The sequence below is a fragment of the Lycium barbarum genome, chromosome 8, assembly GCF_019175385.1.
Source record: "Lycium barbarum isolate Lr01 chromosome 8, ASM1917538v2, whole genome shotgun sequence".
Classification (NCBI taxonomy): Eukaryota; Viridiplantae; Streptophyta; class Magnoliopsida; order Solanales; family Solanaceae; genus Lycium; species Lycium barbarum.
In genome coordinates this window covers 94,642,804-94,655,672 of record NC_083344.1, presented here as the reverse complement: position 1 = coordinate 94,655,672, position 12,869 = coordinate 94,642,804, and the positions used below count along the sequence as shown (strand labels likewise).

The 12,869-nt window shown below is 39.6% G+C and overlaps 1 protein-coding gene across 1 annotated transcript; it reads right to left on the bottom strand.

The window, feature by feature from the left end:
* Window positions 1-4,851: 4,851 nt before the first annotated feature.
* On the bottom strand, window positions 4,852-5,289 carry LOC132607968 (uncharacterized). The gene has a single exon (XM_060322048.1). It carries the CDS (start codon window positions 5,287-5,289, stop codon window positions 4,852-4,854), a length of 438 nt encoding a protein of 145 aa, XP_060178031.1.
* Between the last annotated feature and the right edge of the window lie 7,580 nt (window positions 5,290-12,869).

The following is a 12,869-nucleotide window of genomic DNA, read 5'->3' as shown; positions in this document are numbered from 1 at the left end:
CAAGTTAATATCATGATTTAACAGTAATGGCACATAGACAGAGACTCCAACACTTTTATTATTGACAAGATAAGCATCATATTTGGACTACAAATTCATTAACAGAGGATCAATCAAATATCAGTCCATAACTCATTTAACCATGCTCAGACACTATCAACAGAGGATTAACTAAGCTAATGGAGACAAACAAATGCTATCAATCATATATGAACCAATTAATCAATAAACATGCCACTCAAATAAGCATTCAGTAATAATTTTAACTAAATAGCATGCTAAACTTCTTTGTACTCTAATCATGCTCACTGTTAACATTCAATAATCTTTCCAACTGAGCAATAGAAACATATTAAGGTTTTTACCCTAATCATGCCTATTACATAATATCTAACAGTAAGTCTAACTAAGCAATATAACCATACTAATATTCTTAACCACTAATCGTGCTTACTACAAACATCAAGCTAACACAAGAAATATATAATATAAACAGTAATAGACAGCAAAAATAACTAAAGGAAGGGGGTTTACCTCTTTTTGGCACAACCTGCTATCGAGAATGGACTTGGAGACCTTTGTTCCTCCACCCAAGCTCAGCCACACAAAAAACAGAAGAAACAAACCTCAAAATTTAGACTTAACTCAAAAAATTTAAAGGTCTCAGAAATATTGCTAAAGCCCTAAGTATTTTCGAGTTCTTTTTGTGAATATATAATATTCAGTGTTTAGGTCTATTCCTCAACGAGATTTAGGGGGGGGGGGGTTATTTATAGAACCCCAAATTGCAACAAAACCCTAATCTCACCGATGTGGGACAGGTCAAGATTTTGGACTTGTTCCTCACAATCAACATCATGCGGCTCAGATTAGGCACAAACAACAATTAAAGGGATAGATTTAAGCCTCCATTGGTCGATCCACTCGATTCCTCATAAACTAATGAGGGCCGAGAGTTCAAAATCAAATAACAACAAAAATCATTAAGAAAACTCAGTCAATCGACCATTGTAAAGCAAAAGTAAAGTGAAAAAGATGTGGTAATACCGTGTTTGGGATAAGTTTTGGTAGTATTGGTTTAGGAATGGCAGATCGTTTAATGCTCTTGCCATTCTCGATCAGGTTCACAGCTGCAAAAGCCATGCGGACCCTTATCTTTGCCATATCTGGCAATGTGACGTAGGAGAGAGGGTGTGGGGAGGGGCTAGGGTCTGTAACCCTTGAGAGAGAAAACTTGTGGGGTGAGTTTGGTTGATGAAGAATGGGAAATGATAGGGGTATTACCCCTTTATTGGACGGTTGGGCGGGGTCTGTCCTTTAATAGACTGGGCCTGGCCGAATTAAAAGAGAGACACAGAAGGGCTGTAATTATGTTCATATATACGTAATATACATGTATACACATGTATATCCGTATATGTGTGTGGATATATATGAAAGGTTTTGACACTAATTTAACAAATGACCATAATTAAGAAAGTCAATTAGTGCAAATTCCTTAACTATGGTCAACGTATAATTATTTAACCATTTAATCAAACAACTAAGTATGATTAATTGTGCAACTAGACTTATATTGCAAACATAGCTTAATTGATTTTGACCAATGGAATTGGCCATTTCAATTATGGTCGCATTTTGCTCAATTGAACAAATTAAATGCTAAATTGCAATAATGGCCTCTATTGTCTTGAACCATGGATTTGGTTATTTCAATTAAGGCCAAAATTAAGTTGATCAAACAATTTAAAGGCCAATTTTGCAATAATGACCTTGATTGATTTGAACCTATGAATTTGACTATTTCAATTAAGGCCAGAATTTAACCAACAATTGATTTTTTAATTGTAGCCACTTTTAGTCATGTAATAAACAATTTTATGGAATTAACCACAATTAATCATTCAATTAATTATGATTAACTCTAATAAATTGTACAAATTCACATTAGATATGCAGAATTCAGAATTGAGGGGTAAGATGATTAATCCATTTAATTAATCAGGTTTTCTTGAATTAAACAGAGTAAAATGCTTGCTAATTGATTTATGATAATTTTAGCAATAAAATAAAAAATTGTTTTAAAATCATTCCCTTGGTTAAATTTATCAAATGCCTCTTAATTGTTGCAAAAAAAAATGTAAATTAATTTATAAATGATTACTAGTATTATAGAAATTATTTTGTGAAATGAGATGGAAATATATTATCCAGATAATTTTATAAAATCATTTTAATTTGTGAAAAAATACATATTTTACTCTGTTTGACATCCAAGGACTTTGAACAATTAAAATAAATTATGGGAGGTAAACAATTAGGTGTCAACAACTCCCCTTCGGTGTTCGGGGATGGCAAAGCTATCCCTGAGCAACGAAATTGACTAACCCGAATTTTTGACTGACCTAAACCCACTCTACCTCTCATTTTCATGCAATTTTCAAAATATATAGCCGGACCCTAATTTCTGGGTTTCCTACTTATCTTAGGTTTTATGACAATTCAGGCCATTTGTAGTTCGACGGGATTAGGACTTCTAAATGCAAATTTAAAGAAATCTCGGATTCCCTGGTTACAAACTGGGAGGTCCGGTATGATTGGTCGGAGCGTGACTGACTCTCTGGTATTGAGTTCGCCTACATATCTATGTTTTTGGAAATCAAAACACTTGTAGTTTGACTCGATCGGAGGAAAAGGATATCCCTTATGCAGGAGTGTGCGCCGGTGTGTGTCCGACCAGTTGCGTAATAAATGAAAAATAGGCATATAAGCAAATAGCTGTTCTTGTGAGGCTGAGCGGGGAGGAGCGGTCTTTCAAGTCCTGGACGAAGAGCTTAACTCTCATGGGCACACTATCTCGACCGCCTGTGTAAGAAAAATTCAATGTTTGCTCCGCATAGGTCTGGATTTGATTTTCTCAGCCTGCTCCGTTTGGCGGCTGTAAAGCTGCTTTCACCTGCTAAGTAACGTTGGTTGACTCTGATGACGAATACTGCAATCATGTGACCGAGTTTACATCGTCTTTATCTTTTGAGCGAATACTGCGGCCACCTGACCGGATTTACATCGCTTTACTATCTTGATTATATTTGTATGCTTGTATGAATGACCCTCTCGGCAGTTCATCTAAATGGCCCTCTTGGCATGTTAGTATGAATGACCCTCTCGGCATATTTGTATGAATGGCCGTTTTGGCATGTTTGTATGAATGGCCCTCTTGGCAGCAGGAAAATATATATGCAATGGCACTCACGGCAAATAAGAAGGAGTGATGGCCCTCTTGGCAACAAAAAAATAAACATACAATGGCCCTCATGGCAAATAAGAAGGAGTGATGGCCATTTTGTCAACATAAAAATAGACATGCAATGGCCCTCATGGCAAATAAGAAGAAGTGATGGCCCTCTTGGCAGCAGAAAAATAGATATGCAATGGCCCTCATGGCAAATAAGACGAAGTGATGGCCCTCTTGGCAACGAAAAAATAGACATACAATAGCCCTCATGGTAAATAAGAAGAAGTGATAGCGATGACAACCATGGCCCCTTCGGCTAAATCGTCTTTCTTTCATCCTTTATGCCCGCTGTGACCCTCATAGTCAGGTATTTCGTGTTGTTTTACTACAACCCCATCGGTCAGAGATTTTTCCGTTTACAACCTTTTGTCCTTTGTGAGCCCTCATAGCCAGGTGTTTGCCTAGCCCTTGTGGTGTTTAAATTCTTTCATAGCTCTCGTGGCTGGATATTTGCCCTTGTGGCATTCAAACCCTTATAGACCTTGTGGCTAAATATTCGTCTTGAAACCTTATTTTTGCAGCGATCCTGTCCTTCTTTTGGCGAACTATTTCCTGCACATGAACCAAAGTTAGTAAAAAGGGTCGTCCTCCCAACGTCCTGGGGACCTGCATCAGAAATGGGTTAGTTTTTTTTCCTATTTGAAGTTGATTCGTGTTGCCGCCTGTCGCATTTTCGGCTTTTCTGGACTCAAAACCCCTTCGGATCCGGTAGTTAAAGATGGATTTTATTTGTATTATGCAGGAAAATCGGTTTTTCTAAAAGCTAAGCACATGTACGTTCATTATAGGAAAATAAATGCACCGTTTTTCATAAAAATGTAAGGTTAATTGTCATGACATGTGCCTTGGAACGAGGAAGATCCCTTCTTTGGTGACTGGGGTTCCTCGCTTCCTTGTGCGAAATTTTTGAGACCTTTTCTAAAAAATTCTGGCCCAGTTTAAATCTTGGTCGACGAACTCTGGCGCCGAATCTTCCGAGTTGTGGGAAATTTTGAGGTCTGCCCCAGTTCACATTGCTCCTGTTTGAGATTCTGGGTTGGCTAACTCTTTGTGGTGGATTGATAGCATGAATTTTTGAGATTTTCTCAAAAATTCTGCCCCAGTTAGGCGCATAGCGATCCTTGCTTCCTTCGTGAAGTCCTATCTCTGAGGCTCCCTAAGGGTTTCTTGGATTTTTCTTTTGGTGCGACCGACCTCAAAGAGCGCCTACATATCCTGTCGCAGACAGGAATCAAGCCGAACGTAGTTCGAAATAAAAGTAAATGAGTTTTTGGATTTTACTAATAATGCGACTGGATCCCAAATGGACTGCCTACGTATCCCATTGTGGTGAAGTTAGGTCATTGCGTAGTTCATAGTACAAAAGTTATTTTATTTTTCCTATCTACTATGAAATGGTTACAAGCAAAGGAAATAGATAATACAAGCAAATAAAATAACGATTACAAGCAAAAGTATTATTACAGACTGAACAACTTGTCTCTATGTATAGTAGTGCTTGATTGCATCTGAATTGATTGGCTTTGGCCACTATTGTCTGTCCATTTCTGCCAGTACTACCACTCTTCCGGAGAGTACTTTGCGGACCACATAAGGACCTTGCCAGTTGGGAGCGAACTTCCCTTTGTATTATCTTGGTGCGGGAAAAATCTTTTGAGCACCAACTGTCCAATTTGGAAAAGTTGAGTTCTGACTCGTTTGTTGAAGGCTCTTGCCATCCTTTGTCGGTATAGTTGACTGTGACATACGATGACCTTCCTTTTCTCGTCAACTAAAGACAATTGCTCATATCGAGCCCGGACCCATTTAGCATTATCTAATTCTGCTTCTTGGATGATCCTTAAGGAAGGTGTCTTGACCTTGGCAGGTACAACCGCTTCAGTATCATAGACCAGCAGGTATGGAGTTTCTCCTGTTGGAGTTCTGGCCGTAGTACGGTATCTCAGTAAAGCACAAGGCAATTGCTTGTGCCAACCTTTGTAGTTATCCGTCATTTTCCTCAATATTCTCTTGATATTTTTGTTGGCTGCTTCTACGGCTCCGTTCATTTGTAGCCGATAGGCTGTCGAGTTCCGATGAGTGATCTTGAATTGCTCATATATATCCTTCATTAGGTGGCTATTCAGATTGGCCCCATTGTCAGTTATGAGGGACTCGGGTATGCCGAATCGGCATATAATATTGTTTTGCACGAAATCGACTACCGTTTTCTTTGTCACTGACTTGTGTGATGTTTCTTCCACCCATTTGGTGAAGTAGTCGATAGTGACTAAAATGAATCGATGCTCGTTTGAGGCTGCGGGTTCGATGGGTCCAATGACGACCATGTGCCAGGCGACGAAAGGCCATGGTGAGCTCATAGCATTAAGCTCACTCGGTGGAACCTTGATTAGATCACCGTGGATTTGGATTGATGGCACCTTTGCACATATTTGCAATAATCACTTTCCATGGTCATCTAATAATATCTAGCTCGGAGAATCTTCTTGGCCCGTACAAATCCATTCATATGGGGTCCACATGTCCCAGCATGTACTTCTTCTAGAAGTTTGGTGGCTTCGCCGGAATCTACACATCGAAGCAGACCCAAGTCCTGTGTTCGTTTGCACAACACTTCTTTGTTTAGGAAGAAACTATTTGCTATTCTTCTGATGGTCTTTTTTTGTCCACTCGTGCCTCCTTTAGGTATTCCTGTTTCTCCAAGTATATTTTGATGTCACTGTACTATGGCTTGCCATCTGGCTCTACTTTTACGTGGCAACAATGGGCATGCTCTTTCTTCAAGCTTATCCTCGGTGGGTTGATATGATTGCTTTCAGGATGTTGGATCATTTACGCTATTATGGCCAGCACGTCGGTAAACTCATTCTAAGCTCTTAGAGTATGTTGCAACTCAATCTTTCTAAATTTCTTGCACAGTCTTTGTGCCAAGTTGACGTATGGCAAGATATTTTCATTTTTGGTGACCCATTCGCCTTGAACTTGATGAATTAGTAGGTCAGAGTCTCGAATGACCAGCAATTCATTGATGTCCATATCCAGTGCCATCCTGAGACCTAGAATGCAGACCTCGTATTCAGCCATATTATTGGTACAACAGAACTTGAGCTTCGCGGCCATTGGGTAATATTTCCCATTTTCTGATATTAAAACTGCTCCTATTCTGGAACCCTCGTAGTTGACTGCTCCATCGAAGAGCAATCTCCAACTTACGTATGGTCCTACTGCTTTCTCTTCTATGGCCAATACCCCTTCGTCTAGGAAATGAGTGCGGAGGGGTTCGAGCTCTTCATCCACTAGCTAGGCTTTCAACTAGCAGGTCGGCCAAGGGTTGTCCTTTGACGGCCTTTTGGCCTATGTATACAATGTCGAATTCGCTCAATAGCATTTGCCATTTGGCCAATTTTCCGACGGGCATGGGCTGACGCAAGATATAGCTCAATGGATCCATCTTGGATATGAGGTGGGTGGTGTAGGAAGAAAAATAATGTCTTAATTTCTGGGCCACCCAAGTTAAAGTTTTCTTCACTAGCGTATATCTTGTATCACAGGCAGTGAACTTTTTGCTCAGATAGTAAATGGCAAGTTCCTTTTTTCCCTTCTTCATCGTGTTGTCCTAATACGCAACTGAAGGCATTTTTAGAAACCAATAAGTATAGGAACAAGGAGCTCCTGAGCCTTGGTGACACAAAGATTGGTGAATTGGACGAGTATGTCTTGATAGTATCAAATGCTTCTTGGCACTCTTCTGTCCATTTTGTCAGAGCGTCTTTCTTCAAAAGCTTGAGAATAGGCTCTACAATCATGGTGGATTGAGCTATGAATCGTCCAATGTAATTTAACCTTTCCTGAAAACTCATGACTTCTTTCTTAGTTTTGGGAGGAGGTAATTCTGGAATTGCTTTGATCTTTGTTGGATCTAGCTCTATGCCCCTTCGGCTGACTATGAACCCCAGTAATTTTTCAGCTGGTACCCCAAATGCACATTTATCATAGTTCAATTTCAGGTTGAACTTTCGGAGCCTATCGAAGAACTTCCTCAAATGAGTAGTATGCTTTGAATTTTCCTTTGACTTGATAATGATATTGCCTATGTATACTTCAATTTTTCTATGAATCATGTCGTGGAAAATGGTAGTCATGGCTCTCATGTAGGCCGCACTAGCATTTTTGAGGGCGAAGGACATCACTCTATAATGGTACACTCCCATGGAGTGATGCAGGCTGTTTTCTCCGCATCCTCTCTATCCATTAGGATTTGATGATAACTGGCGAAACAATTCACAAATGATTGTAGCTCGTATTGGGCACAATTATCTATGAGTATGTGGATGTTTGGTAGTGGAAAATTGTCCTTTGGACTGGCCTTGTTGAGATCTCTGTAATCTACACAGATTCTTATCTTTCCATCCTTTTTGGGTACCGACACTATGTTGGCCAACCAGGTGGGGTATGAGGTTACTTCTACTACCCTGGGCTTGATTTTGTTTTCTATCTCGTCCTTGATGTGGATACTGAGGTCTGGCTTGAATTGTCTGGTTTTCTGTTTTACAGGAGTGAAACCCACATTGATAGGAAACTTGTGGGATACTATGCTGGTACTTAGCTCTGGCATGTCAGCGTATGACGATGCGAAGATATCCACGTACTCCTTCAGTAGATTTATCAATTCTTCTCTTAAAGGTTCCTTTAAGTGTGCACTTATCCTTGTTTCTTTGTGTAACGACCCGTCCGGTCGTTATTTAATATTCCGCGAACCCGTGCACAATCTAGGTCTAGGGTTATAAATAATAAGCTCTATGATGTGATTTAAGGGTTAAAAGTGGAAAAAATCAATTTTGGAAAGAATTAGAAATTTCGGGCCAGGAAAACACACGGAGCGCTATAGCGGCGTAGCGACCGCAGCGGGGCAGTAGCCTGATTTTGGTTACTTAATCTATTTTTCTCTCCTTTTTTCAACAAAAGACTCTCAAGGGCTGCTCCTAGGGTTCTATATGAAAGAAAAACCCTTGACTAGGGGTGGGTGTTCTGGCCATCGGATTGGATATGAAATTTTCGGTTTGGATATTTGGTTTTCGGATTGAAGAAATTACAATCCAAATAAGTTCGGATTGGATTGGATATTTTAAGTTTGGTTTCGGATTATTCAGTTTGGATATTTCGGATTTTCAGATTTGAGTCTTGAGACTTAAGGCAAACTTATTAGGAATGAAATTCATGTGTTAGTTCCATAGATGTAAATCTAAATCTTAATTGCTCAGTAAAAAAAGTCTTCCAGTTTAAATTAGGATTAACAAATTCAAGTCATGTCTAACATAGTAAATTCATACCAAATAAAAGCATTCTGGAAACGTAGAAATGAACAAAATAAAATCTAAGTAGTCATTTGAAAAAATAACAAAGAACTCTTTCATGGGTGACACTAACGTGAGACTTTTGAGACTTGAGAAGTAAGAAAACCCAATATTTTATTTGATTTATTAGAAAATTGTATATTGGATTTAATATTTTAATAGGTAGGGCCTAGGTACTAATCTATTGGACCTTTAGAAACTAGATTTATTAGTACTGGGCACAAATGATATAGGTAGGTCTAGATAAAAGCTAAAAAAAGTTCGGATTTTCGGTTATCCAAAAATCCATAGTACTAAATCCATATCCAATCTGAAATTCATAAGTTTTAAAAATAAAAGCCGAAGTCCAATGTATACTCCAAATATCCAAACCAAATATTTAAAAAGTTTGGATTTTGAATTGGCCCAAACTGTGCCCACCCCTACCCTTGACACCAAGAAAAAGAAACCTTCCTAATTTCCTCCCCACTATTCCTTACGAATATTATCGCTCATGGATTCAGATGAAGGCTAAGAAGACGAGCAATTCTTGGAGGTTCGAATAGCCGTTCGTCAAAAAGGTAGGTTATGGTTTACTTGAGTTAGACTTTGATTTGCGAATCGCATATACTTTTAGAGTTGACGGGAGACTGCATGATTAAGTCTTCAGACATGGAATTTGGATGGACATACTTTTTTATATGACTAATTTATTGTGTAAATGACGGCTAGGGTAATAATGAGTTATTATTAATAGAAAGTGCTGTTATCACTGAGGGGTACTCCGTGTTTACTTTATGCAACCCTAGAAGGGGATGATTTTCGTCTTTATACCCAATTGTGTAGAATATTCTTAGGGTTGTTTTTCCTTGAAAACAAGAGGTTTGTATTGAAAGAATTATGTTGAGTGGGATTGGCATTATGCCCATCAAGGGCAATAATTATGATTGTTTTGGCATATCGCATCGTGCATTGCATTGCATGGTTTATGAGGAAATACAGATAGCAGGCAAGGCTGAGTGTGGGTATTATGTTGTCTGGCCTTGTGGCCGTTGAGCTGAATACGTGAATTATATATATATATATATATATATATATATATATATATATATATATATATATATATATATATATATATATATATATATATATATATATATATGAATTGGATCCGCATCCGAGGTTCGTTCCGGAGTGGAAGTTTGTGCTCGGGTCCGAGGAGTATTCCGGAACGAGTGGTACATGGACACCATGGGTCCTCTGCAGGTCATGACTTCTGGGAAATGACACCAGCGAGCATGTGTGTACAACGTGTAATTGGCCAGTGCATTGCATGCACTCCATCATATTTTGCATTGCACTACACTCTCAATTCTATGTTATACATGAGTGTAGTACTGTCGATAATATTGCTTATTCATTCTTATTTGTAGTTGAGAGTCCGGGTGGAGAGGGGGTTGACACAAGATAAGTGTAGTGTTGGATGTTCGATAGTGATTTATTTTCCTCGATACATCGTATTATAGTAAGTAATGTGAGTTGGTGAACTTTATTAATAAAAAGGGGTAGAAGTCAGAGTAAATGATGAGCATGAAGACGAGAGTACTATGTTGGATGAAAGGAAGGGAATGGTTGCGATTTAGTAGAATGCTCGTACACTTTGGAAGTAAAAGAAGCGAACTTCGAGAGTGAAAAGGTAAGGGGTGATATTGTAATAGACTTTATTTAGAATCTGAAGTTTCATTGATTTGTCTGCTTATCTTAGTGACTTTATATTGTGTTGCGTGAACAAATGTTAGTCGACCTATGATGCTTACCAGTGCGTGTGATGTACTGATACTACTCTTGCTATGCCCTTTCTGGGTGTAAATGTGTTGCAGGTGTTAGCTGAAGTTTTGCCGTGTGGATTTATCGGACATTCTCCTACAGCCACGCCTATCTCATTCCCGGCGGAGGTTGTGTCATTTATTGTGTCTTCTTGTATTTAGGAGCTCTTGTACCTATCTAGACTAGATCCTAGGGATTTCTTTTCAGTTTTAATGTATTTTTTAAAATAGAGGTTGTACAAAGTTTTTACGTTAATTTTGTGATTTATAAAGGATTTTTGTCGCAATGGTTTAATGTTGGGTTTAGTTGGTAAGGGTTCGCTTACTAGGTTAGTAATATGGTTTGTGCCGTACGACTCGTGGTTTGGGTCGTGACACTTTGACATTCTCTTCGTCACCTAGATTTATGGCTTCTGTTTCGTCCATGTTCGGTTTTCGCTCACTCTCTAACTGCTCTACCTTTTCCACGAGACCCTCGGGTAACATTATGGTCTCATCGTATTCCTTGTACTCTTCTTCCTCTATGCTTCCTGACTCATTCGTTTCGCAACATGTCATGACATTTAGGGTTGTTTTTATCATTTTTATTACTGAAAATTCAAGGCAAAGTATGTTAATATAAAACATATATGCATAATAAACAAATAAAGCTATTTTGATTAAACCGAGGCTTAGATTAATAAAAGTACAAACTATGGTCTTGGCTTGGATCAATGTCAAGCCATTTTCGTTTTTGAAAAAATTACGAGGTACATAAATGATAAAAAGTGAGTAATCGGGCCTCGGCCGATTCTCGCTATTTTCAAAATAAATTCATCTTTCTCTACCGAAGAGCTAGTACATTGGCAGAGGTCTAACTGGACAGCTGCTCGCCCGGATCTGCATCTCTGATGGTAGGCGCTCCTGCATATTCTTCTAAGATGAGTGAGCAATCCTCTACTCGGAATAGTATCCGTATCCCTTCTTTAATGTCAGCATCGCCCGGCATAGGTATTCGGTTGGGAAATGACTGGTACAAGTTTGGAATGGGTTTGCGTAGATCCGCAACCTCTTGCCTCTTTTTGGTAGGTATCTCATCTTCAGCTGGGACATATCCCAGTCCGAAACGAAAATTATCTTGGGGAAGGGGAATTGGCTCAGTGATGCCGTGCAAATTCTTTCCCAGACCGTTCCTGGGTTCGAACCCATTCAAGAGCATAGTTGAAGCAATCATCTTATATACTGCCGGCATAGTAGTTCGGGGTATTCTATTTTTTGGGCAGCCCCCACAAGTTCCATTACGTGGAAATCCATTCCTTTGGGTGCCGTTTCGATGACAGGCACGAAATTATCTAGGTAATTATGCATGCTTGTTTCTCCATGGATTATCACCTCTTGTTCTTCCCAGGCGAATTTCAGAGATTGGTGAAATGAAGATGGTACTGCTCCCGCCATGTGGATCCATGGTCTCCCCAAGCGTAAATTGTAGTTGGCCGGTATTTCCATAACCTGAAACTCAGTAGTGAGCTCTGCTGGACCTATTTGAATGTCCAGGTCAACTATTCCGGTGGCATCACATTGGCCTCCGTTAAATGCTCTTATATTAGTGTGGCTCTGACGAACCTTTCCAAGGTCATATCCCAGCTGTGCTAGGGTAGACTCGGGATAAATATTGATGCCTACTCCGTTGTCTATCAGCACATGAGTCACTACTTTATTGCGTCATATGACAGTGATGTGCAGTGCTTTGTTGTGATCCGTGCCTTTCGTAGGAAACTCTTTTTCCGTGAAGGTAATTTGGTGTTCTTCCATAACATAGGCAACCATTTCGGCCAGATTTTTGCTATTCATCCCAGCTGGGACGTGGGCTTCCTCAAACACCTTCATTAGAGCCAAGAGGTGCTAGAGTGAACTTTGTAAAAGTGCCAACATCGAGATTTGGGCCGATGTTTTCTTCAGGTGCTCCACAACGGAGTATTCTTTTGGATGCATCCGGTGCCAAAAATCTTTAGCTTCACCCTCATTGATTGCTCTTTTCTGATTTCCCTTTCTTCGGGAGTATAGCACCTTCCCGATTCGTAATTCCGTCGGCGGCAGCAACTTAGACCACAAATTATTTTCGAGGCGGTGTAGGGGTTACTTAGGCCAAATGCGCAATAACTGGCCCAGGGATTAGTACTTTGAATTGTGGGAATTTTTGTAGAGAAGGAGACGCCACTGTGCTCTCAAGTTCTTTCATAGATTCTCGAATTGTGGGCTTGCCTGCGACCCAGTCCTGTTCTCTTTCTATCATATGAATCACGTTGTTACCATGGTTTGGCAGGGGATTGGTGTTCACATTTGGTGGAGCTGTTTGGAGCACAATCTCCTTCCGGTCAATCATGTCTTGTATCTTATACTTGAGATTGATGCAATCTTCAGTACTATGTCCTATGC

Excerpts from the sequence above, each read along its gene's own strand:
- LOC132607968 (XM_060322048.1), bottom strand. The coding sequence starts at position 5,289 with ATGACGGATAACTACAAAGGTTGGCACAAGCAATTGCCTTGTGCTTTA.